The sequence below is a fragment of the Megascapheus bottae genome, chromosome 31 (genome assembly GCF_031878675.1).
Source record: "Megascapheus bottae isolate mThoBot1 chromosome 31, mThoBot2.hap1, whole genome shotgun sequence".
NCBI classification, from domain to species: Eukaryota; Metazoa; Chordata; class Mammalia; order Rodentia; family Geomyidae; genus Megascapheus; species Megascapheus bottae.
This window is the reverse complement of record NC_143539.1, coordinates 7,311,004-7,331,918: the sequence shown is the minus strand read 5'-3', so window position 1 is coordinate 7,331,918 and position 20,915 is coordinate 7,311,004. Positions and strand designations below refer to the sequence as shown.

The 20,915-nt window shown below is 50.5% G+C and overlaps 1 protein-coding gene across 1 annotated transcript; it reads right to left on the bottom strand.

Moving 5' to 3' along the window:
- Positions 1 to 59: 59 nt before the first annotated feature.
- Positions 60 to 20,910, bottom strand: Map4k1 (mitogen-activated protein kinase kinase kinase kinase 1). Its single transcript, XM_090322573.1, has 31 exons — positions 20,727 to 20,910; positions 20,522 to 20,579; positions 20,307 to 20,397; positions 19,328 to 19,392; positions 17,375 to 17,430; positions 17,229 to 17,276; positions 17,027 to 17,069; positions 16,870 to 16,942; positions 15,524 to 15,655; positions 14,347 to 14,409; positions 14,144 to 14,225; positions 12,669 to 12,779; positions 12,403 to 12,481; positions 11,520 to 11,578; positions 11,402 to 11,445; positions 11,275 to 11,319; positions 10,530 to 10,572; positions 10,149 to 10,311; positions 9,985 to 10,067; positions 7,979 to 8,063; positions 6,910 to 6,986; positions 6,758 to 6,818; positions 5,231 to 5,339; positions 5,070 to 5,128; positions 4,789 to 4,892; positions 3,862 to 4,036; positions 3,527 to 3,589; positions 2,887 to 2,976; positions 2,730 to 2,800; positions 1,385 to 1,440; positions 60 to 251 (listed from the first exon to the last, which is right to left on the bottom strand). Exons 1-31 carry the CDS (start codon positions 20,823 to 20,825, stop codon positions 182 to 184), a joined length of 2,457 nt encoding a protein of 818 aa, XP_090178699.1. The 5' UTR covers positions 20,826 to 20,910; the 3' UTR covers positions 60 to 181.
- Between the last annotated feature and the right edge of the window lie 5 nt (positions 20,911 to 20,915).

Here is a 20,915-nt window from a genome sequence, read left to right as displayed (position 1 = left end):
TGGGAAGAGAGCATCCAGAAATCTTGCCTCCTCTCCTCCAACAGAAAACCAAGATGAAAGCAGAGGCTGAAGTCCGTTTATTGGAAGACCAGGCCATGATATGATGAATAGTGTGTGTTTGTTGGGGTGTGTGTGTGTGTGTGTGTGTGCAGGGAGTTGTTCCTAACACCCTCCTCAGGCTTCATTCCTGGATGTAGAGGTTGCTGGGGGCTGTAGGGTCATCTGCTGGCCTTGTCTCCACCACCACAGGCCTGGGGAAAGGAGAAGTCATTTGTTCCTTCATTCATTCACTCCTTCATTCATTCACAAAGTAGGTAATAGAAATTGCCAGCCCAATGGGACCCTATCAAATGAATGAGCAAGCTAGTTGTGGAAGTGCATGTCTTTAATTCCAGCACTTTCGAGGCTTTGGCAGTAGGAGCATAGGCATTTAAGAAAAGCCTAGGCTATATGCTGAAAACAATGAAAAAGCCTCCAACTCTGTGTGTGTGTGTGTACGTGCATATGCTAGTCCTGAGGCTTGAACTCAGGGCCTGAGTGCTGTCCCTGAGATTTCTTTGCTCGAGGTTACTCTACCAATTGAGCCACAGCTTCACTTCCAGATGTTTTGGTGCTTAATCGGAGGTAAGATTCTCACAAACTTTTTATTTTTACAAAAATAGTTATTTTTAGGGCTGAAAGCATAGCCTAGTGTTAGAGTGCTTGCCTAGCATGCACAAAGCCCTGGGTTCAATTCCTCAGTACCACATATACACAAAAAGCCAGAAGTGGTAATGTGGCTCAAGGGATAGAACACTAACCTTGAGAAAGCCAAAGGACCCTGCTCAGGCCCTGAGTTCAATGCCAGGACTGACCAAAAAAATATAACTATTAAAAAAATAATAACTTTAAGCTGGCTGCTGGTGGCTCATGCCTGTAATCTTAGCTCTTCAGGAGCCTCAGATCTGAGGATGGTGGTTTGAAACCAGCCAGGGTAGGAAAGGCCATGAGACTCTTATCTCCAGTTAGCCACCTAAAAATCAGAAGCAGAGCTGCAGCTTTAAATGGTAGAGTGTTAACACTGAGTGAATAAGCTCATGGACAGCACCCAGGCCCTGAGTTCCAGCCTCACAGCCAACAATAAATAAATAAATGGCAGGCTGGAGGTATGGCTCAAATGGTAGAAACTTACTAAGCAGACAAGAGACCCCGAGTTCAAGTTCCAGTCCAGTTAGAAAGGAAACTGTCCCTTTGGCAGCCATGCACAAACAGACTATGAAGACCGGGAGATGGGAGAGGCTATCCAGGCCAAAGATCCAGCTGGCTGCAGATACCTCTGGATGGATTCTCTATTCCAGGGGCCCACTCCCAGGTCCTTCTGCCCTCCCCTTCACCACCACCATACCTGGGGGAGCCAAGCAGACGAAAGGTGAGGGTAGGATCTCTTAACTCTTGCAGCATCTACAGATAGATAATGGTGTGAGAGTAATCAAGAAGCTCCCTTCCCTCCGCAAAAGCCTGGTTCCCTTAAGGAGAACAGGTAGAGGTTTCTGAATGTCTAGGCCCAGAACCAATTGTTTCCAACAATGCACACCAGCTGGGTGACCTCCAGCAAGTTACTTAACCTCTCTGTGCTTCAGACGGCTAACCTGCAAAATCTTTTTTTTGTTTGTTTTTTGGCCATTCCTTGGGCTTGAATTCAGGGCCTGGGCACTGTCCTTGAGCTTTCGCAGGGCTACTACTCTGTCACTTGAGCCAAAACACCAAAGCACCATTTCCAGCTTTTTTGTGTATATGGTACCAAAGAATCAAAGCCAGGGCTTCATGCATGCTAGGCAAGCAGTCTACCACTAGGCCAAACTCCTGGCCCCAACCTGCAAAATCTTACTACATACTTGATGGGTGACGGTAATCATGGGTAGTCTGACACGAGCCCCCATGGCCCCTCCATTGTAAATGCAGGCCAGCAAAGCACAGAAAGATAATGTCTTGTGGCCAGTCTGACACAGGTGGGTCACGCCTATAATCCTAGCTACTCAGGAGGCTGACATCTGAGAATCATGGTTCAAAGCCAGCCTGAACAGAAAAATCTGTGAGACTCCTCTATCTTATCTCAAATTAACTACCAAAAAAAGCCAGAAGGAGAGGTGTGGCTCAAGTTGTAGAGTCCTGTGTGGAAAAAGCTAAGGGACAATGCCTAGGCCCTGAATTCAAGCTGTAATTCTTTCTTTCTTTCTCTCTCTCTTTCTTTGTCAGTCATGGGGCTTGAACTCTGGACCTGGGCGCTGTCCCTGAGCTCTTCAGCTCAAGCCTAGTGCTCTAACACTTTGAGCCTGGGCTAGCTTTGAACCATGATCCTCAAGCTTTCAGTCTTCTGGATAGCCACTGGTGCCCAGCTCAAGCCCTAATTCCACACACACACACACACACACACACACACACACACACACACACACACACGTGCCCATGGAATTCCATGCTCTTAACCATATGCACAACGACCTACTTTGGCCCCTATATTGCAGTTGGGAAACAAAGGCTGAGCAAAGCAAAATCCTTTGCAGAAGGTCACACAGGGGCCCAGGATACTCCTGGGGTTCCAGAGGCAGACAAGAAATCCAATCTAAGCTGAAATGGAGGGAAGCACCCCCAATGGACTCCCTGTCCTGAATCAGGGGTTCTCCAAGCCCACCTGATGAATGGAATGACTGAGGGGGAGGGTGGGATATGAGTTTGGGGGAGAAACTCACCTGATCCGAGCCTGGAGTCCATACCTGCACTCCATGCTTCCAGAAGGCCTGAAGTCGGCCTCCGACCATAGCTGCAGAGAATGAAGTATCTGTGACCCTTGGGATTGCTGGATCCCTGAAGCCTCTCCAACCCTGGGTCCTCCCGTCCCCAACTCACCCACAGCCTCTATTGTTTCACTCATGGGAATCTCAGTGGTATGAAGTCCCCGGACTGGGGTCCCTTCTGGAGTTACTAGCTTCAGAGAGCCTGAAGAGAAGTATAGTGAGGTTTAGTTTTGTTTCTGTGTCCGTCTGGGGCTTGAACTCAGGAGGTAGGTGCTATCCTCCCTGGGCTTTTGGTCACTTCTGGGCTTGAGTTCAGGGCCTGAGCACTGTCCTTGGACTTTCTCAAGGCTAGAGCTCTACCACCTGAGCCACAGCACCACTTCCGGCTTTTTTCTATGTATGTGGTACAACGGAATAGAACTCCCGGTCTTCATGCATGCTAGGCAAGCAAGCACTCCCTGCCAAACGCTCGACCCCCTCCCCTTTTTTTAAGTGTGTTTAAGGCTAGTGCGCTAACACTTGGGCCACAGCTTTACTTCTGGCTTTTCTGGTGGTTAACTGGGGTAAGAGTCTCATGGCCTTTCCGGCATGGGCTGGCTTTGAACCCTGATCTTCAGATCTCAGCCTCCTGAGTAGTTCGGATTACTGGTGTGAGCCACCAGTGTTCAGCTGAATGAAGTTTTTCTCTGAGACCCAAGGGCCTGAAGGGCACCAGGTCCTGGGACAGGGAAAAATGGAAGGAGGTTTCTTACCATCCATCAACACCATCACCATGTCTTCTTTCACCTGGGTCACCTGTACGGGTCCCTTGTGATCTATTTAAGAGGTGTGGGGAGGGATTAAGAACCAATTTCTCCAGTTTCTCTTTTCCCCAAAAATCCAACATCTGGGTCAAGCATCAGGCAAGGCCCAAGCAAGTTGGCCCCGCCCCTGCCCACGCACAAGCCCCACCTCTTCATCGATCTCACCAATCACCTCCCTGCCCTCCCAAGTCCCAGCCCTTTCCCAGGATCGCCCAATCAGGTCCGCCTTTCCCCGGAGCGATGAGCCCCGCCCTCTCCCCAGCTCCAACGCCACTGCCACTCACCGGTGCTCTCCTCGCCCAGCCAGCAGGACAGCGCGCCGAAGCGCACGGTATGAAAGAGCACCGGCCTGGCGGGCTTCCCGGGGCTCACGCCGATGCACACGGCCGGCAGCTCGGAGCCTGGCGTGCTCAGCAGCGCGAACACTGGCAGCGGCGTGGGCAGCGGGAACAGCACCTGCTGCGGGGGGAGGGGGGCGGGGAGGGGCAGATTCAGGTACTGGGGGCGGGCCTGGGGGACAGGGCCTTGCAGCAGACTTCCTGAGACAGCCTGCCTGCCTGCCTGCCTTCCTTTTTTTTTTCTTGCCAGTCCTGGGTCTTGAACTCGGGGCCTGAGCACTGTCCTTGGGCTTTCCCAAGGCCTAGTGCTCTGCTTTTCCACTAGCTCTTGAACGGCACAGCGCCCACTTCTGATGGTTCATTGGAGATAAGCAGCTCACGGACTTTCCTGCCTGGGCTGGCTTTGAACCATGATCCTCAGATCCCAGCCGCCTGAGTAGCTAGGATGACCGGCGTGTGCCTTTCTTAGGGGTGGAGGGGGATGGGAGAAATCGTAAGTGTGCAGACTCAGAGGAATTAGGGGTGCCTCCTTAGGAACAAGGGTGTAGCTTCGTTTGGAGGGAACACCAGCCTAACAGTAGAAAGATAGGGATTCCTGCTCTTCTTCCCCTCCTCCCCCCTCCCGGGGCCAAGGTCCTTGCTGTTCTAAGGGCAACAAAATTCGCTTATAGGCTCGAAGTGGACAGCCCCTGAATGAGACCTTCAGGTAGGGCCTAGGTCTGGAGTATAATTAGGACTAGGTTGTGGGGGCAGAGCTTGAGGATCAAAGGGAGAGCAGGCGGGACCTCACAGAACTCTGTAGAAGCATGATAGATGTGAGACCTAAGCCACAGCACCCGCCCCCTGCCCCCGGGCTCCTTCCGGGGATCTTACCCTGACCAGCAAGAACTTGTTCATGGGCTGGTACCACTGAAGCAGGACCACTGATGTCTCCAATGCCCCGCACAGGAACGGTCCCCCAGAGCTCTCACCTTCCGCTGTAGGGATTGGCAAGGATGGGTAAACCTCAATCTCCTTTCCTCCCTGCTCTCCTTTAGTGAGAACCACACTTCCTCCCCAGAACCCCGAGACAGGATGTCTTCATTCCTCAGCCTTCTTGGGAAGATGCTGCAGAAGCCCCACCCCCTGTCCTCCCTGGGGGTGGGGGCTCTCACCCACACAGCATGCCCGGCAGCCTTTGGTGTCCTGGATCTTGGTGGAGACCATGTTCTTTCTGAAGAAGAGATGGATGTGAATGGGTGTGAGATGGCAGTTGGGGGTGGGGTGGGGTGTCAGGAGGTCACAGGAGTCAAGGCTGCCATTTGAGGGTTGATACCTGGCTAGTAGGCGGTGGGGACTAATGTGAGCGATGGGGTTTCCTGCTCTGGCCTCTTTCCGTTCCAGCAGGCCCAGGATACTATGAGAATACAGGTGGGGGGTCTTTCCTGCAGTGTGTGTATATGGGGGAAGCAGGAGGAAGTTATAGCACCCTGAAGACCCCCTTCTTTCTTCCTTCCCTTCACCGGCTCTTGCCTTGTGAAACGCCTTTAATAAGACTGCACATCCCAAGCTTGCCTCCCTCATTCCCTTCCCACCCTGCCATCAAAACTCCAGTGTAAGATGGGAACAGTGGCTCACGCCTGTAATCCAGCTACTCAGGAGACTCAGATCTGAAGATTATGGTTTGATGCCAGCCAGGGCAGGAAAGTCCAAGAGACTCATCCCTAATTAACCAGCAAAAAGTCAGCAGAAAAACCTAAACAAGGGCTGAGATTCCCAGGACTAGTGCACACGCGCACACACGCTCACCCACACACAGTTGAGATTAGACCCTTAGGCTTAAGTTTTTGTTTTTGTCTATCACTTCTACTAGTATTACTACCACTACTGGGTTTTGTTTGTTTGTTTGTTTGGTTGGTTTGCTTTTTCGCCTGGGCTTGAACTCAGGACCATCCCTGAGCCTGTTTTGCTCAAGGCTAGCTAGCACTCTACTACTTCAACCACAGCACCACTTACGGCTTTTTCTGTGTATGTGGTACCAAGGAATCGAACTTGGGGCCCTTTGCCATTAGGCCACACTCCTGGCCCTATTATTATTATTATTATTATTATTATTATTATTATTATTGAGACAGGGTTTTGCTATATAGCTCAAACAGGTCTTGAACTTGCCATGTACTCCGGTCTGATCTTGAAGTCAGCCTTGTCAGGTGGACGGTGCAGAAGTTCCATCCCTTGGAAGAGGAGTTTCTCAATTGCTGAGATCTTAATTGCCAGGATCATAGAAATATACTACCACCTATGGCCTCTAAGGGGTTTTCCTTTTCTTTTTGTCAGTTGTGGAGCCTGAACTCAAGGCTTAGGTGCTGTCCCTGAGCTCTTTTGCACAAGGCTAGTGCTCTACCACTTTGGGCACAGCACTATTTCTAGTTTTCTTCTGGTTAGAGATAAGAGTCTTGGGAGCATGGCTTAGTGGTAGAGTGTTGTCTAGTTGAAGCCCTGGGTTCAAGTCCTCGGTACCACATACAAAAAAAAAGCCAGAAGTGGTACTGTGATTCAAGTCGTACAGTGCTAGCCTTGAGAAAGCCCAAGGACAGTGCCCAGGCCCTGAGTTTGAATCCCAGGACTGATTCCAAAAAAAAAAAAAAAGTCTCATGGACTTCCACGAAATTTTCCTGCTCTAGCTGGCTTTGAACCTCGGTCCTCAGATCTCAGCTTCCTGAGTGGCTAGGATTACAGTGTGAGCCACCACTGTTGGCCTGGCTGGGGATTTTTTTTTTTCCAATGGTGCTCATCTGTCTCACATTCTGCTGACCTTAATCCTTTCTACCCATTTCCTTTCCTCCCCTCCCAGATGGCCGACCTGAGAGGGACATGAGGACGTTGTTGATGGAGTATACCCAGGTAGTCCGGCTAGGAAAGAGCTGCAGAGTAGGAGACAGTTATTTAGTGGCCCCAAGATCCTTCCCCCACCACACACTCCCATTCTCCCACCCCCAATGTATCATCCCTCACCATCTCCATTGTGGCCTCCTGGCCATTTCGATTCAAGATGAAGATGCCTTCTTCTGTCCCCAGAAGCAGGTGCTGGTCTGGAAAGGGGGAAACAAACAGACTGCTGGAACTATCTCATGCCGGGACCTCCCGTCTCCACACCTGTCTGAGCTTTGTAAACTCTCTCAGGTTCTCAGATCTACCTGTTTGTTTTCCAACTCTCCCCAGTCTCTGTCCCCCAAATCTAGCTCAAACCCTGCCCTGTCACTTAATATTATTCACAGTGTCCTCCATCCATGCCTCATAGTTCTTCCATTTCTGATCCACAAAAATCTTGGCTGTGTGATATCATTTCTCACCCAACCTTATGCCTGTTACTGCAAATAGACTCTATCCACCCCTCCCATCTCTTCCCCATGCCAAGCTCCCACTACACACAAATCCTTAGCTCAGACACCCACAAATATGGCTTTTTCTGTCCGGATTGCTGAACTGTGACAGAGTCTCAGCCTCCTGAGGCATGAGCCACCAGCTCCTGGCTTACCAGCTATTTCTGTTGTGGAAGTTGAGGGTGTACTACTACTGGGATTTGAACTTAGGATCTCATACTAGAAAGGCAGGGGGTCACTCACTGACCTATGCACCTAGCACTTTCTTTTTTTTGTAGTATTTTTTAATTTTTATTTTTTGGCCAGTCCTGGAGCTTGAACTCAGGGCTGGAGCACTGTCCCTGAGCTTCTTTTGCTTAAGGCTAGTGCTCTACCATAACACCAGTTCTGGCTTTATTCTGTGTATGTGGTAGTGAGGAATCAAACTCAGGGCTTTGTGCATGCTAGGCGAGCACTTCTCCATCCCCAGGCTACACTCCCAGCCCCCTCTAAACTCTTAACTTTCCCATTTTCACTCTCCAATTCATTGCTGCTCTTCTCGTGTATCTCCAGATCTAGCTGGAACCACAGGCTTGGGCCATTCCCCTCGTACCCCAATGAGAACTTCCCTGTACTAGACTTGTACCTTTCCTTAAGGCCACCTAGCCCACCTTGGCTCCCCCACCCCACCCCAGGTCTTTCTGGACCTCCCAAATGCTCACCCTTCGTGGAGGGGTGTGTCCAGGCTGCTGTGCTGTGGATCCGGAGGGGGCAGCCATTGAACAGCTTGACAAGAAGAGCACATTCCTGGGCCAGAGGCGGAGTTGGGGGAAGGCAGAGAACACAGCGAAAGAAAGTAGGGGACAGGACAGTACAATGGTTAGGACTCTGGAACAAGAGTGCCAGGGTTCAAATCCTGCTTCTGCCACCAGGAACAAGAGTGCCAGGGTTCAAATCCTGCTTCTGCCACCATGGTCTGTTACCTGTGGTCAACTGTAGTTCAAGCATATTACATGGAAAAGTCTAAGTTAAAAAGTCCTAAGTGTTAGCTGGGCGTGGTGGCTCACACCTGTAATCTTAGCTACTCTGGAGGCTGAGCTCTGAGGATCTCGGTTCAAAGCCAGCCTGGGCACTAAAGACCCTGCGACTCTTATGAGCTACCAGAAAACCGGAAGTGACACTGTGGCTCAAGGGGTAGAGTGCTAACCTTGAGCTGAAGAGCTCAGGGACAGCATCCAGGCCCAGAGTTCAAGTCCCATGACCAAAAAAAAAAAAAAGAAAAGAAAAAAGAAAAGTCCAATGTTTTGCCAGGTGCCAGTGGCTCACGCCTGTAATCCTAGCTACTCAGGAGGCTGAGATCTGAGGATCATGGTTCAAAGCCAGCCTGGGCATGAAACGCTGTGAGACTCTTACCTCCAATAACTCCTCAGAAAAAGCCAGAAATGGCACTGTGGCTCAAGTGAGAGAGCCTTGAGCAAAAAAGAAGTTCAGGGATAGCGCCCAGGTTCTGAGTTCAAGCCCCAAGAGAGGCAAGAAAAAAAAGGAATCTTGAATTTTAAATAGCATATTGCTCTAAACAGGATAATGGCCTAATTCTCGTATGTGCTTATTGTTATTTTTGTTCCTGTGTCTGTATTTGCTTGGCTTTTCTGCTCAGGCCGATGTTCTACTACTTAAGCCCCATCTCTACTTCTGGCTTTTCTTTTCTTCTAGTCCTGGGGTTTGAACTCAGGGCCTGGGTACTGTCCCTAGCATTCTACCACTTGAGCCACAGCATCACTGCTGGTTTTTTCTGGTGTATATGGTTCTGAGGAATCAAACCCAGGGCAAGCACACTACCACTACGCCACATTCCAAGCCCTGCTTTGCTGGTTAATTGGAGGCAAAGTCTCTTGGGCATTTTTGCCCAAGGTTGGCTTTAAACTATGGTCCTCAGATCTTAGCCTCCTTAGCAGCAAGGATTACAGGTGTGAGCCATCAGTGCCCAGCCTGACTAAAGTTATTATATACCTTGTGCCCCTCTCTTGTCCCCCTCATTCTCTTCTCTCTGTCTCTCTGTCTTGGGTGGTTCTAGGAATTGAACCCAGGGCCTCAAGTATTCTAAACAAGTGCTTTACCACTAAGCTACCTTTTCATTTGCTACTCTCTTATGTGTCTATCTTATCAGTTAATCTTTCAGGTATGCTTGGATAGGAAAAATAAAAGTTGAGTACTCTCCACAGGGTATCTCCCGGGGGGAGGGGGGTGTCTTGGAACATAGCCACCATAGTTCTGTGTACAGAAATCAGGCATGCTGGGGCTGGGAGTTTGGCCTAGTGGTAGAGTGCTTGCCTAGCATGCACGAAGAACCGGGTTCGATTCCTCAGTACCCCACATACATATCAAAAAGCCAGAAGTGGTGCTGAGGCTCAAGTGGTAGAGTGCTAGCCTTGAGAAAGTCCAAGGACAGTGCTCAGGCCCTGAGCTCAAGCCCAGGACTGGCAAAAAAAAAAAAAAAAAAAAAAAAAGAAATCAGGCATGCTACTTCCCTTTCTGTGTCTCAGTTTGCCCAACTGGCACAGTGGGGATAATAGCTACCTTTATGATGTTTCTGTCTGTGGAGGCTTATACCAGGTAAAGACAAGAGCTCGGTGCCTGGCACAAAAGGCTCAACAGATGTCACCTACTGTTCTGTCTCCCCCAATCCCAGGACACGGGGTCCATTGTAAGACACATAGCAGCCTCTCACCTTTCTCTTCATCTTTTCTTTTTTAGGGGGCAACAGTGGGGGCTGGTCAGGCTGTCGGGAAGCGGGGTTCCAGAGTGAGGGTTCTGAGAGGGAGTGGAACAAGGTCAGCATCCAGGGCCTTCCTACCAGTCCTGCCCACCCTTCCTCCCCAGCCTGCCCTTTACCTGAGTGGGCAGTGAGATGGGGGCTGGGAGTAGCTGGCAGAGGTCCGAGACGAGGGGTACGTGGGGGAGGCCCACTGGCACACCGTACCAGTACCCCTGGGCTCAATTGCCCCTCATCCCCCATCTTCCCAAAGCCATCGTCTGATGGAATACGGGACTTGGGCTTTGGAGAAAGAAGCAGGAAACATAGAGAAACACATCAGATGGTCTCAAAAAGAGGGTACCCTTGCACCCCTGCCTCCACTAGACCAGAGTTAGCTGAGGCCAATGCCCTCTCTCTATTCTAGCCTTCGCCCTGCTGCCTTGCTGTACCCCATAAACCTGGACCAGCCCTGAGTCTCAGCATCCAAGGACTCAGCCTCCAGGTCTCCAGGTCCTTACCTTGGGGGGTAGTGGAGGAGGCTTATCTTCTGCAGGGGCAGGGCTGAAACACAAAGATGGGGTCAGCAGGGAGGTTGGGGTGTTCGGGGCTGGGAAGGCAGCAGCGGGAGGGGGGAGAGGAAGTGTGGCTGGAGCTGAGAATTACAGGACTGACAGCAGGGCGGGGTGGGGGGGGACAACAGGGGCAACTCAGGGGGAGCGAAGGTTGGCAGTTCACCAGGTGACTGCTGATACACAGGGCATTCCCATCTTCCCAGGCACCTGGTGATACAATCAGCAGGAAATCCCAGACCCTGTTCACCCCACAGGCCACGGGAGCCCATCCTCACTGGGTAACTTAGGGTCTGGGGCCAGGAGACATTTCCAGAAACCAAGATCTGAGGTCAAGTGAGACACATCAAGAGATGAGGACTGAGGGTGAGGCTTAGATCTGAAGCTGAGGTTTGGGGATGCAGGAATTGGTGGGAGGTATTGGTCAAGGGAACATTTCAGATGGAGCTGGGGACAGGTCTGGGAGCCGAGGGCAGGTGGGAGAGCTGAAGTTGAGAGTGGAGGTTGGAGATGGGATAGTTTAGGGGTCAGGGGCCAGAGGTCAGAGGTGAAGGGGGAAGATAGTACTGGGGAACAGAGTTTATGGAGAAGGAAGATGGGGGCTTCATGGGGAAGAAGTCAGGGTTCAGGGTGAGGGTAGAGATAAGATTGGTGGAAGGTGGGTCCAACTGTCACATGTAGCGGGGCCTCTTACATGTCCACGTCATCATAGTCATCATCAGAGTCTGACAGAGGTCTCCTAAAGAGTGCGGGGCTTGAGTTTCAGGCAATCCCTACACACCCTGGTACCCCCCAACGCACACATCCAGGCATCCCCTGACCTGAGTCTGCTGCTCCTGAGGTCTTCGGGGGGCTGTAAGCGAGCCTGAAGGATGGGGGAGGGGTTGGTCAGTGGGGCGGAAGGGAAGGGTGAGGGGAGAGAGGAGGGAGGTGGCTCACCGTGTTGGCCTGAGACCCAGGCTCCATGCCTCTCAACCTCCTGAATTCCATGTGCCACTCTGGGAAGAGAGGGTGGAAGAACCAGTGACGGGCAGAGCAGGGGGAGGGGAGGGACTTGAGAGAGGGTGGAAGAACCAGTGACGGGCAGAGCAGGGGGATGGGAGGGACTTGAGAGGAGGAAGGAAAAGTTGGGGGATTGGAGTTAGACCCTTGGAGCTGAGCTTTGGTTTACAGAGATTTAATGTTGAGGGGAGGGTGATGTCAAGATTTGAGATCTGGGAAGTGAAGGATTTCAGTTACAGAAAGTTTAAGGATCTGTTTGGGAACCAACGGTTCGGGTAAGTGTCTTTTAGGAATGAGATGGGAGGTGTTTGGGGAGTCAAGTTGGGGTGGGCCACACATTTCTATGGTTATTTTGTAGGGCAGGTGGTGACCACTTTGGGCCACTTCCTGTTTTCTGTGGTAAATTGGAGATAAGAGTCTCACAGACTTTCCTGCCCTGGCTGGCTTTGAACCACAATCTTCACATATCAGCCTCCTGTGTAGCTAAGGGTGAATCACCAGCCCCCAGCTTCCCAAAGACTCTTATCTCTAATAAACCACCAGAAAACCGGAAGTGGTGCTGAGGCTTAAAGTGGTAGAGTTCTAGTCTTGGGCAAAGGAGTTCAGGAACAGGACCCAGGCTGTGAGTTCCAGTCCTAGGATTGGCACGAGGATTGGCATGAAGAAGAAGGAGAAGGAGGAGAAGGAGAAGAAGAAGAGGAGGAGGAGGAGGAGGAGGAAGAAGAAGAAGGAGGAGGGGAGGGGGAGGAGGTAGAACAAAGGGGTTGTCTCAATCAACTTTAGGTCCAGGCATCACCAAACTGTAGGATTCTCTGCTTACCATAACGATCTGCATCGGGGATTTCCAGAGAGCTGGACCGGTGAGTAGATCTGATCCGCCGAGGGATGGCAGGGGGTGGCTGGGCAGAGGGGCAGGCTGAATCAGGGCTTATGCCCATCCCCCAAGCCCCAACCATGTCAACCTGTGGGCATAGCCAGGTGCTCTCCTCTCTTCCTCAGTCCTCTGCACCCCTCCCTTCCTGTGTGCTTTCTAGGAGAGGCTACGGGAGGGCATTCCTCCGGACGGGGGGACTAGTAGAACCTCACCTCCTCGTCTTCAATCTCACCAACGGGATGGCCCTTTCCAGGGTTCCTCATTTTGTCAAGAAGATCTAAGATGAGGCCTCTATTCAGCCCAGCCTGAGACACTAACTGATGCTGTGGGAGGAGGGAGGAAGGAATGTCTGCACACAGCGGTCTTGGGGGGTCATGAAAACATTGTGATAGGGGTTCCCTACCTAAGGGGACCCAGGGGGCAGTGCTAGCTGAAGGGGAAGACAGAGAATCTAGAGAACTTGGCATTCTGGGAATTCTGAGAAGACTGGAGGGATTAGAAGAACGTCGGGTTCTCCGAAGGGGCAATTTCTGGAACTGCCTGGTTTCTTAGGAGCAATGGGGAGATAGGAGAAACTCTCAGAAACAAGACTCTTGGGACATAGAAAGTTCTAGCAATTTTAGGGGAATCACAGAAAGGTCTGGGTAGCAGGGCACTGGTGACTCACTGTAATCCTAAACACTTAGGAGGATACTCTGAGGATTCTGGTTCAAAGCCAGCCCAGGCAGAAAAGTCCATGAGACTCTTACCTCCAATTAACCAGCAAAAAGCTGGGAGTGGAGCTGTGGCTTAAGTGGTAGAGTGCTATCCTTGGGCCAAAAAGCTGTTAGGCCTAGTGGGCGTGGTGGCTCATGCCAGTAATCCTAGCTACTCAGGAGGCTGAGATCAAGGTTCAAAGCCATCCCAGCACAAAAAGACCTGAGACTCTTACCTCCAATTAACCTCTAGAAAACAGGAAGTGGGGCTTAGCTCGAGGGTAGGGTGGTAGCTTAGTTAGGGACAGTGCCCAGGCCCTGAGTTCAATCCCCAGGACTACACTGAAAAAGAAAAAAATAAGATCTGAGAGTACATTATAGAGAGGGTCTTTAGTGGAGGTTCTGGGAGAGTCCAAGGGATTCGAGAATTGCAGGGGTCATGGAATTCTGTAACCCCAGGAAATTCTTTCTGCCAGGGACAATTTAATTATTCATAACATTATAGGCCATGTAAAATTGTCAGTATAAACATATGGCTGCAGACAGTCAATGAACAGTACAAGTGTTTGTCCCTTCAAATACTTAAAAATTATTTATTCATTTATTTACTTTTGGTGCTTGTCCTGGGATTTGACCTCAGGACCAGGATACAGTCCTTGAGGTTTTTTGTTTTTTTTTTCTCAAGGCTGGCACTCTTCTACTTGAGCCACAGCTCCATTTCCATCTTTTAATTAATTATTATTATTTTTTCTCAGTGGTTGAATGGAGTCTCTCCTATTTCTCTGGCTGGGCTGGGTATGAACCACAATCCTCAGATCGCAAGCCTGAGAAGGATTACAGGCATAAGCCAGACTTTACCAAATGGTTTTTTGGGTCTAATAGGCCCCAGGACATTTTCCACTCCTGTCAAAGGCAGGAGTCACTGAAAGCCCAGGGAATTGTGGGGGCTAGGGAACTGAGGGTCCTCTGTGTGTGGAGGGGGGGCAGCTTACGCTGAGCAGCTTGATGGCACTGGGTCGTTTCTTGGGGTTCTTAGTAAGGGTGACTTTGACAAAGTTGTGGAAAGCAGCTGACCTGGAGGAAGAAGCCAGATTGTGGGTGAGGGTAGGAAAGATCTTCCTCCAGCCCTAGCCCTCCCCTCCTTCCCTGTCCCCCCTCTCCTCTGTCCCTGTTCCCCGTCAGGTCGTCCGTTTACCATTTGCCCTTTTCCTTTAGCCGGGGAGGCTGGTAGCCACTCTTAGTCATGAGGAAGAGAACTCTAAAAAGAGTAGGGGAACAATGTGGGTCCATGCCCCCCCTCCAGGAGGCTACATCTCATGGATTTGGGGTTTCCTCACAGCACCCAGGTCAGCAGAGCAACGTTAGAAACAAATGGAAATGAGGGTCAGGCTTGACAGTGGACGAGAATGTGACAGGTATTTTTTTTTCTTTTTGGGTGACATTGGGGCATGAACTCAGGATCTCACACTTACTAGGCAGATGCCCTATTACTTGAGCCATGCCCGGAGACCTTGTTGCTTTAGTTATTTTATTGATTGCTTGCGGTGTGTGTGTGTGCGCGAGTGCGCACACGCGCGCGCACACACACACACACGCACACATCTGCAGGCTGTTAGTGGGACTTGAACTCAAGGCCTTCTGCTTTTACTTGGCTGCTTTTTTTTTTTTTGGCCAGTGCTGGGGCTTGAACTCAGGGCCTGAGCACTGTCCGTGGGCTTTCTCAAGTCTAGCACTCTACCGCTTGAGCCACATTTCCACTTATGACTTTTTGCTGGTGAATTTGTGGTAATGGTCTTACAGACTTTCCTGCCCAGGCTGGCTTCAGGAACCAGGCTTGCTTTAAACATTTTTCAGGGAGGGTTTTACATTTTTGCTTAGCTGCCTTCGACTCTGATCCTACCACCTCTGCGTCTCACATGGTTGGGATGTAAGTTCTAAAGGAAAGATACATTTCAGAGCTCTGGCTCATTATAGGAGGAGGCTCACAACGAAGATCCAGAGCTACCTGGGAGCTGGTGGCTCACACCTGTCATCCTAGCTACTCCGGAGGCTGAGATCTGATCACTGTTCAAAGCCAACCCAGGCAGAAAAGTCTGTGAGACTCTCACTTCCACACCAGAAAACTGGAAGTGATGCTGTGGCTCAAAGTGGTAGTGGTAGAGCATTAGCCTTGAGCAAAAAGAGCTCAACAGGCCCCAAGTTCAAGCCCCATGACTGACCCAAAAAGAGTGGGGGTGGGGGGAACCCCACAGCTGGGGAGTTCTGGGTGTGGAAAATGAAAAGGGGTTCTGTGCTGTGAGTTGTACAGGGCTTCCTAATATGAGGATATAGGCTGAGGGGTGGGGTTTCAGGCCCAGGAGGCTCCTGCCTACCTGAGAGGGTGTACATCAAACAGCGGTGGCTGTAGCTCTGCCAATTCGATGGCTGTAATGCCCAGGGACCAGATATCACACAGCTCATTGTATCCCCCCTTCAGGGCTACAGCTGCAACTTCTGGAGCCATCCTAGGAGGGTAGAGACCCTTAGAGAGCCAGATGTGACATCAGGACAGGGAGGAGAGGGAGAAGGAGTAGAGGCAGCCAGATGGCAAGGAACACAAGAACAAAGACTGAGACAGAGAAAGACGGGCAGACATAGATTGAAAGAGGCAAACAGTGAAGTGTAGTTGAGCTGGGGCCTGGGGTTACACATCTGTAATCTCAGCATTCAGGAGGGAGAGGCAGGAGGATCATGAGTTTGAGGCCAGCCTGAGCTACACTGCAAGACACTGTCAGAAAGAAGGAAGGAAAGAAGGAAGGAAGGAAGGAAGGAGGGAAGGAGGGAAGGAAGGAAGGAAGGAAGGAAGGAAGGAAGGAAGGAAGGCGGGAGGGAATAGGGGAGGGAGGAAGAAGGAAAGAGGGAGGAGGAAAGGAAAGAAAGGAGGAAGAGGAAGAGGGAGAGAAGAGGGAGGAATGGGAAGAAGGAGTAAGGAAGGAAGGAAGGAAAGAAGGAAGGAAGGAAGAAAGGAAATAAGGAAAGAAGGAAGGAAGGAAGGAAAGAAGGAAGGAAGGAAGGAAAGAAGGAAGGAAGGAAGGAAGGAAGGAAGGAAGGAAGGAAGGAAGGAGTAAACAAAAGCAATAGGGCACTGGGTGCAGTGGCTCACACCTATAATCCCAGCTACTCAGAAGGCTAGGATCTGAGGATACATGGTTCAAAGCCAGCCCAGGCACAAAAGTCCACCAGACTCCTCTCCAATTAACCACCAGTAGACCGGAAGTGGCACTGTGGCTCAAGGGGTAGGGCGGTAGCCTTCAGCTGAAGAGCTCAGGAACAACGCCCAGGCCCAGAGTTCAAGTCCTATGACCAGAAAAAAAAAAGGAATAGGGCTGGGAGCATGCCATGTTGAGGATGCTCTGACCTTGATCCCCAGCATAGAATAACAAAAGAAGAAAAGATCTAATCAGACAGAGACAGAAACAAAGATGGAAAGAGCTGCAGGTTGAGAAAAGATGGGAACAGATTTGTATGGAGCAGGCTGGAGGAGGAAGGGAGCCCAGATGCAGAGAGAAATAGGAAGAAAGAAGCACAGAGAAACACAGAAGCCTTGTGACAACCAAAGAGAAAGTCTACTCCAGGAGGACACAGAATGGAGGCAGGGAGGGAGTTTCCCAGGAGAGCCAGGAAAGGAAAAATCCTCTGCTCCCACCCGACCCCCAACTGCCCACCAGGCACCCCTCACCAGTACGGTGTTCCAATAAAAGATAGGCGTCTAGCCAGCGTCGCCCCAATCTGAGCTGAGATCCCAAAGTCAGCTGGAGGTAGAGGAAGAAATATGCTTATCTCTGTCCTCCATTCCGCAGTCGACCCCTGTCCCCTCACCCAGTCTCCACACTCACCTAGTCTGACTTCCCCGGCATCATTGATGAGGATGTTGGCTCCCTGGGTACCAGAATGGGGACTGGAAGCAGTCAGAATATCTGCTCCCCAAAGCTCCCATCCCACAACTCAAAAGTACCTGAACCCCCAACTGCAGCTCCCATCTCCCGAGCTTGTCCCCCCACCCTGCCCCGACTCCAGAGTACCTCATCCCTAGCCCACCTTGATGTCCCTGTGTATTTTCTTCTGTGAGTGTAGATAGGCCAATCCCTGGGAGAGGAGAAGGGCATGACAGTAGGGACAGGGAATTTGGAGGCTGGCACAGGACCCCCTCCCCTTCCTGTAACCCCTCCCAGACCCCTTCTTACCTGGAGCACTTCCCGGCAGACATAGCTAATCTGGAGCTCAGACAGGGAGCCAGTCACTGCAACACCAGCCAGGTCACATGTTGGGTGGGAGCCAGGAAACCTGGGCCCTGGAGGCCCAGGCCCTGCCCACACCAGCTGAGAGAATGGCAGAGGAGAAGGAGACCCAGACAGGACAAGTAAGCAGATGACATGGAGGCATTGTGGGTGACAAATAAAGGCCCTAGGGATGTAGCAACACAGGCTAGAGGGGAACTGTGAACAGATAGCCATTGCCAGGTGCTTAGTGGTTCACACATACAATCCCAGCAAGAGGCCGAGATCTGAGGATCCAGGTTCAAAGCCAGCCTGAGCAGACACCTCCAAGAGACTCTTAGCTCCAGTGAACTAGCAAACAGTTCGAAGTGGACATATGGCTCAAGTGGTAGAATGTTAGCCATGAGCAAAAAAGAAACTAAGCAAGATTGTAAGGTCCTGAGTTCAAGTCCCACTATCGGCACACACACACACACACACAGAACCCATCCCTGCACTGATGGAGAGAACATTCCAGATAGTAAACAAGATGAGTAAACAAACGTGTGTGTGTGTGTGTGTGTGTGTGTGTGTGTGTGTGTGTGTGTGTGTCATAGGGCTGGAAGTATAGCTCAGTGATTCAGCATTTGCCTAGCATGTGCTAAGGTCCTAGGTTCATTCTTAGCCATTGGTGGAAAAAAAGAAAAAGAAAAGAAAAAGAGAAATACATAATGCGTACGTACACACATACACATACACACATATGCTAATAAATAGAAGAAAAATAGAGCAAGCAAAGTCAACAGGAAACATGTGTGGGAAGGGCTATGACATTTGACAAGGTGGTCAGTAAGGCCGTCCCAAGAAGGTGTCCCAATCAGAGGGAGAAGAGCGAGCGCTAGTGTAGGGGTAGAGGTGAGAGGGAATGGGTGAGGTGAGGAAAGTGGGGGAGCAGAAGGAGAGGAGCCAGCGGGGTGGGGTCACCGCCTGGTGGACATGAGAAATTGAAGCTTTTCTGGAGGGAAATGGAAACTATGGGAAAACCTCGAACTGAGGGGTGAGGAATAAGCAAGGGGTGGAGACACAAAGGCAGAGATGAAGGGACAGAGCCCAGCTGAGACGCAGGAAGAAGGACATAGAGACCAAAAACTATGCTGTAGGAAGACACAGACATATTCTGAAAGAGTTTCAGCTGGATACTCATGGCTCATGACTGTAATCCTAGTTACTCAGGAGGCTGAGATCTGAATATCATGGTTTAAAGCCAGCTGGGGAGGGAAAGTCCATGAGACTACTAAGTCCACTGAACCACCAAAAAGAACTGGAAGTGGAGCTATGACTCCAAGTGATAGAGTGCTAGCCTTGAGAATAGGAGCTCAGGGATAGCTCCCAGGCCCTGAATTTCAAGCCCCTCGACTGATTTTTTTTTCCCCCCGCAAAAAAGAAAAGAAAAAGAATAATGAAAAAGCAAAGCACCTCGATCTTGAGTCAAGCCCCACACACAGACACACACACAAAACTTCAGAGAGGTGATTAGAATCCCATACTACCCCCATCAACAAATTCTCTAAGGAGACCGAAAGGCAGAAAAGACCAGCAATGTATTCATACATTTCACAAAACTCTAGGCATCCAAGTTTGAGGCAAAACAAAACAAAAGCTTAAGGACTCAAACACACAAGTAAGGCTTTGCAAGCAGAGACTGCTACCTAGACAAAAATAAGGAGGGGGAGTTAAAGCAAGTCTCATATGCAGAAAGACTGAAGCTGGATCAGCAGGTGCTAGAGGGATTTCCAGCAAAATGCAGGCCCGGCCCACGACGCTTTGCATGCCTCGTAGAGCAGCAGGAACAGTTCCCCAAGTCAGAAACCCCAGAGAAGCAGAAGAGGTGGCCTGGAGGGGTGAAGGGCAGGGCCTCCATGCCCTCGTCCTTCCTCTAACCTTGGTAAATGTCCTGAAGAGAACCAGCTCCACAGAATTCCATGCATATCCACAGCTTCTGCAACCTACAGTCATTGAAGAGTAACAATGATAATAGCCATAATAGCTCACAAATTATTCCATATAAGGACAGCTGCTACCGAACCCTCTTACTTGCACTAAGTGGAGAAATTTTAAATGTACCAGCTCCCTTTGCTCACAGAGTGAGGCCACTGGACAGATGAGGAAGTTGAGGCTGAAAGAGGAAATGTACATTGGGGATCTCAGCTTAAATAGAGGTCTTTGAATCTAGTGTATCTCTGATGTCCCGGGCTAGCCTAAGGAAATGGAAAGATCTCCCTGGCTTGCAGAGATATGGATGGAATGAAAGGATCCAGAATGCCAGGTTTGGAGGACGGGGCAGGGCACGTGCAGGACTGAGGTCATTATTGAAACATTCAGGACATTATTTTCTTGGGGGGTCAGGGAATTTAAGGGGTCTATATTAAAGAAGCAGAGTGAGGGGAGGGCTGGGTTGTAGCTCAGTGGCAAAGCGCTTGTCTAGCAAGTGCAACGTCCTGGGTTTGAACCCCAGCACCAAAAAAGAAAAGACCAAAAAACAACAACAACAAAAGCAAAAACAGTTAAAGAAGCAGAGTGAAGCAGTGCCTCAACAGGCAAGCTACTGATAAGTTCCTCTGGGGGAAGTTGATTGCAGGACTGATATTGTTAAGTAAGGAATTCATAGATAAAGCTGGAAGTGATGCTGTGGCTCTAGCCCAAAGTCAGTCCTCAGGCTCTGAGTTCAAGACCCAGGACTGGTTAAAAAAAAAAGAAAAGAAAGAAAAAAAAAGAATAAATAAAGTAGAGTGCGATAAGGCTGAGGCATCCCAGTTAAAAAGGGAGGATCAAGGTTGGTGGTAAAGTTAAGAGTGTCCTGGTTTAAAGTGGCAGGTGAAGGTTAAGTTAGGGTCAGAAATAGGGATCTGAGGCTCATTACCAGAGGTAGCTGCCGTGGTAAGCCACGATGTTGACGTGTCGGCAAGTTTTCAACATGTGGATTTCCTTCTGAAGCGTGGCTACATCATCATCTGTTAGGAAGGGCGGGAAAGGAGAGGGGTCTGTAGGCTGGAAATTACAAGATGGGGAGTGGTTCTAATGTCCCAGGCTGTGGGGTGAATGTAAGGAGTTCAAAGTCCCAGGGCCCTCACTCACCAGGCTCCATCTTCACCATTTTCAAAGCCACCAGGTCCCCAGACACCTTGTCACGAGCCTTGCAAAGGGGAAGTTGGCCATTAGGAAGGTTCCATTTGTGCCTGAGTTTCTCAGCATCCCAGGATGGAGACCGAGTATTGGGGCGCTCTTGCACCCTCTCCCTTTCCCAGGTCTGAGGGTGATGGAGACAGAGGGGTTTTCTCACCTTGAACACTTCCCCATAGGTACCGCCACCCAGCCGCTGCAGCAGATCATAGTGATCTCGGGGATCCCTATTAAAGATGTCGGGGTCCATGAGGTCCATCCCCGGAGGACGGGAGCTGGGCCTGTGCCCAGAGGCCAAGCAGGGCCTCAGGGCTCCAGCTCTGCCACCTCCCTCCCTCCAGGTTCCCCA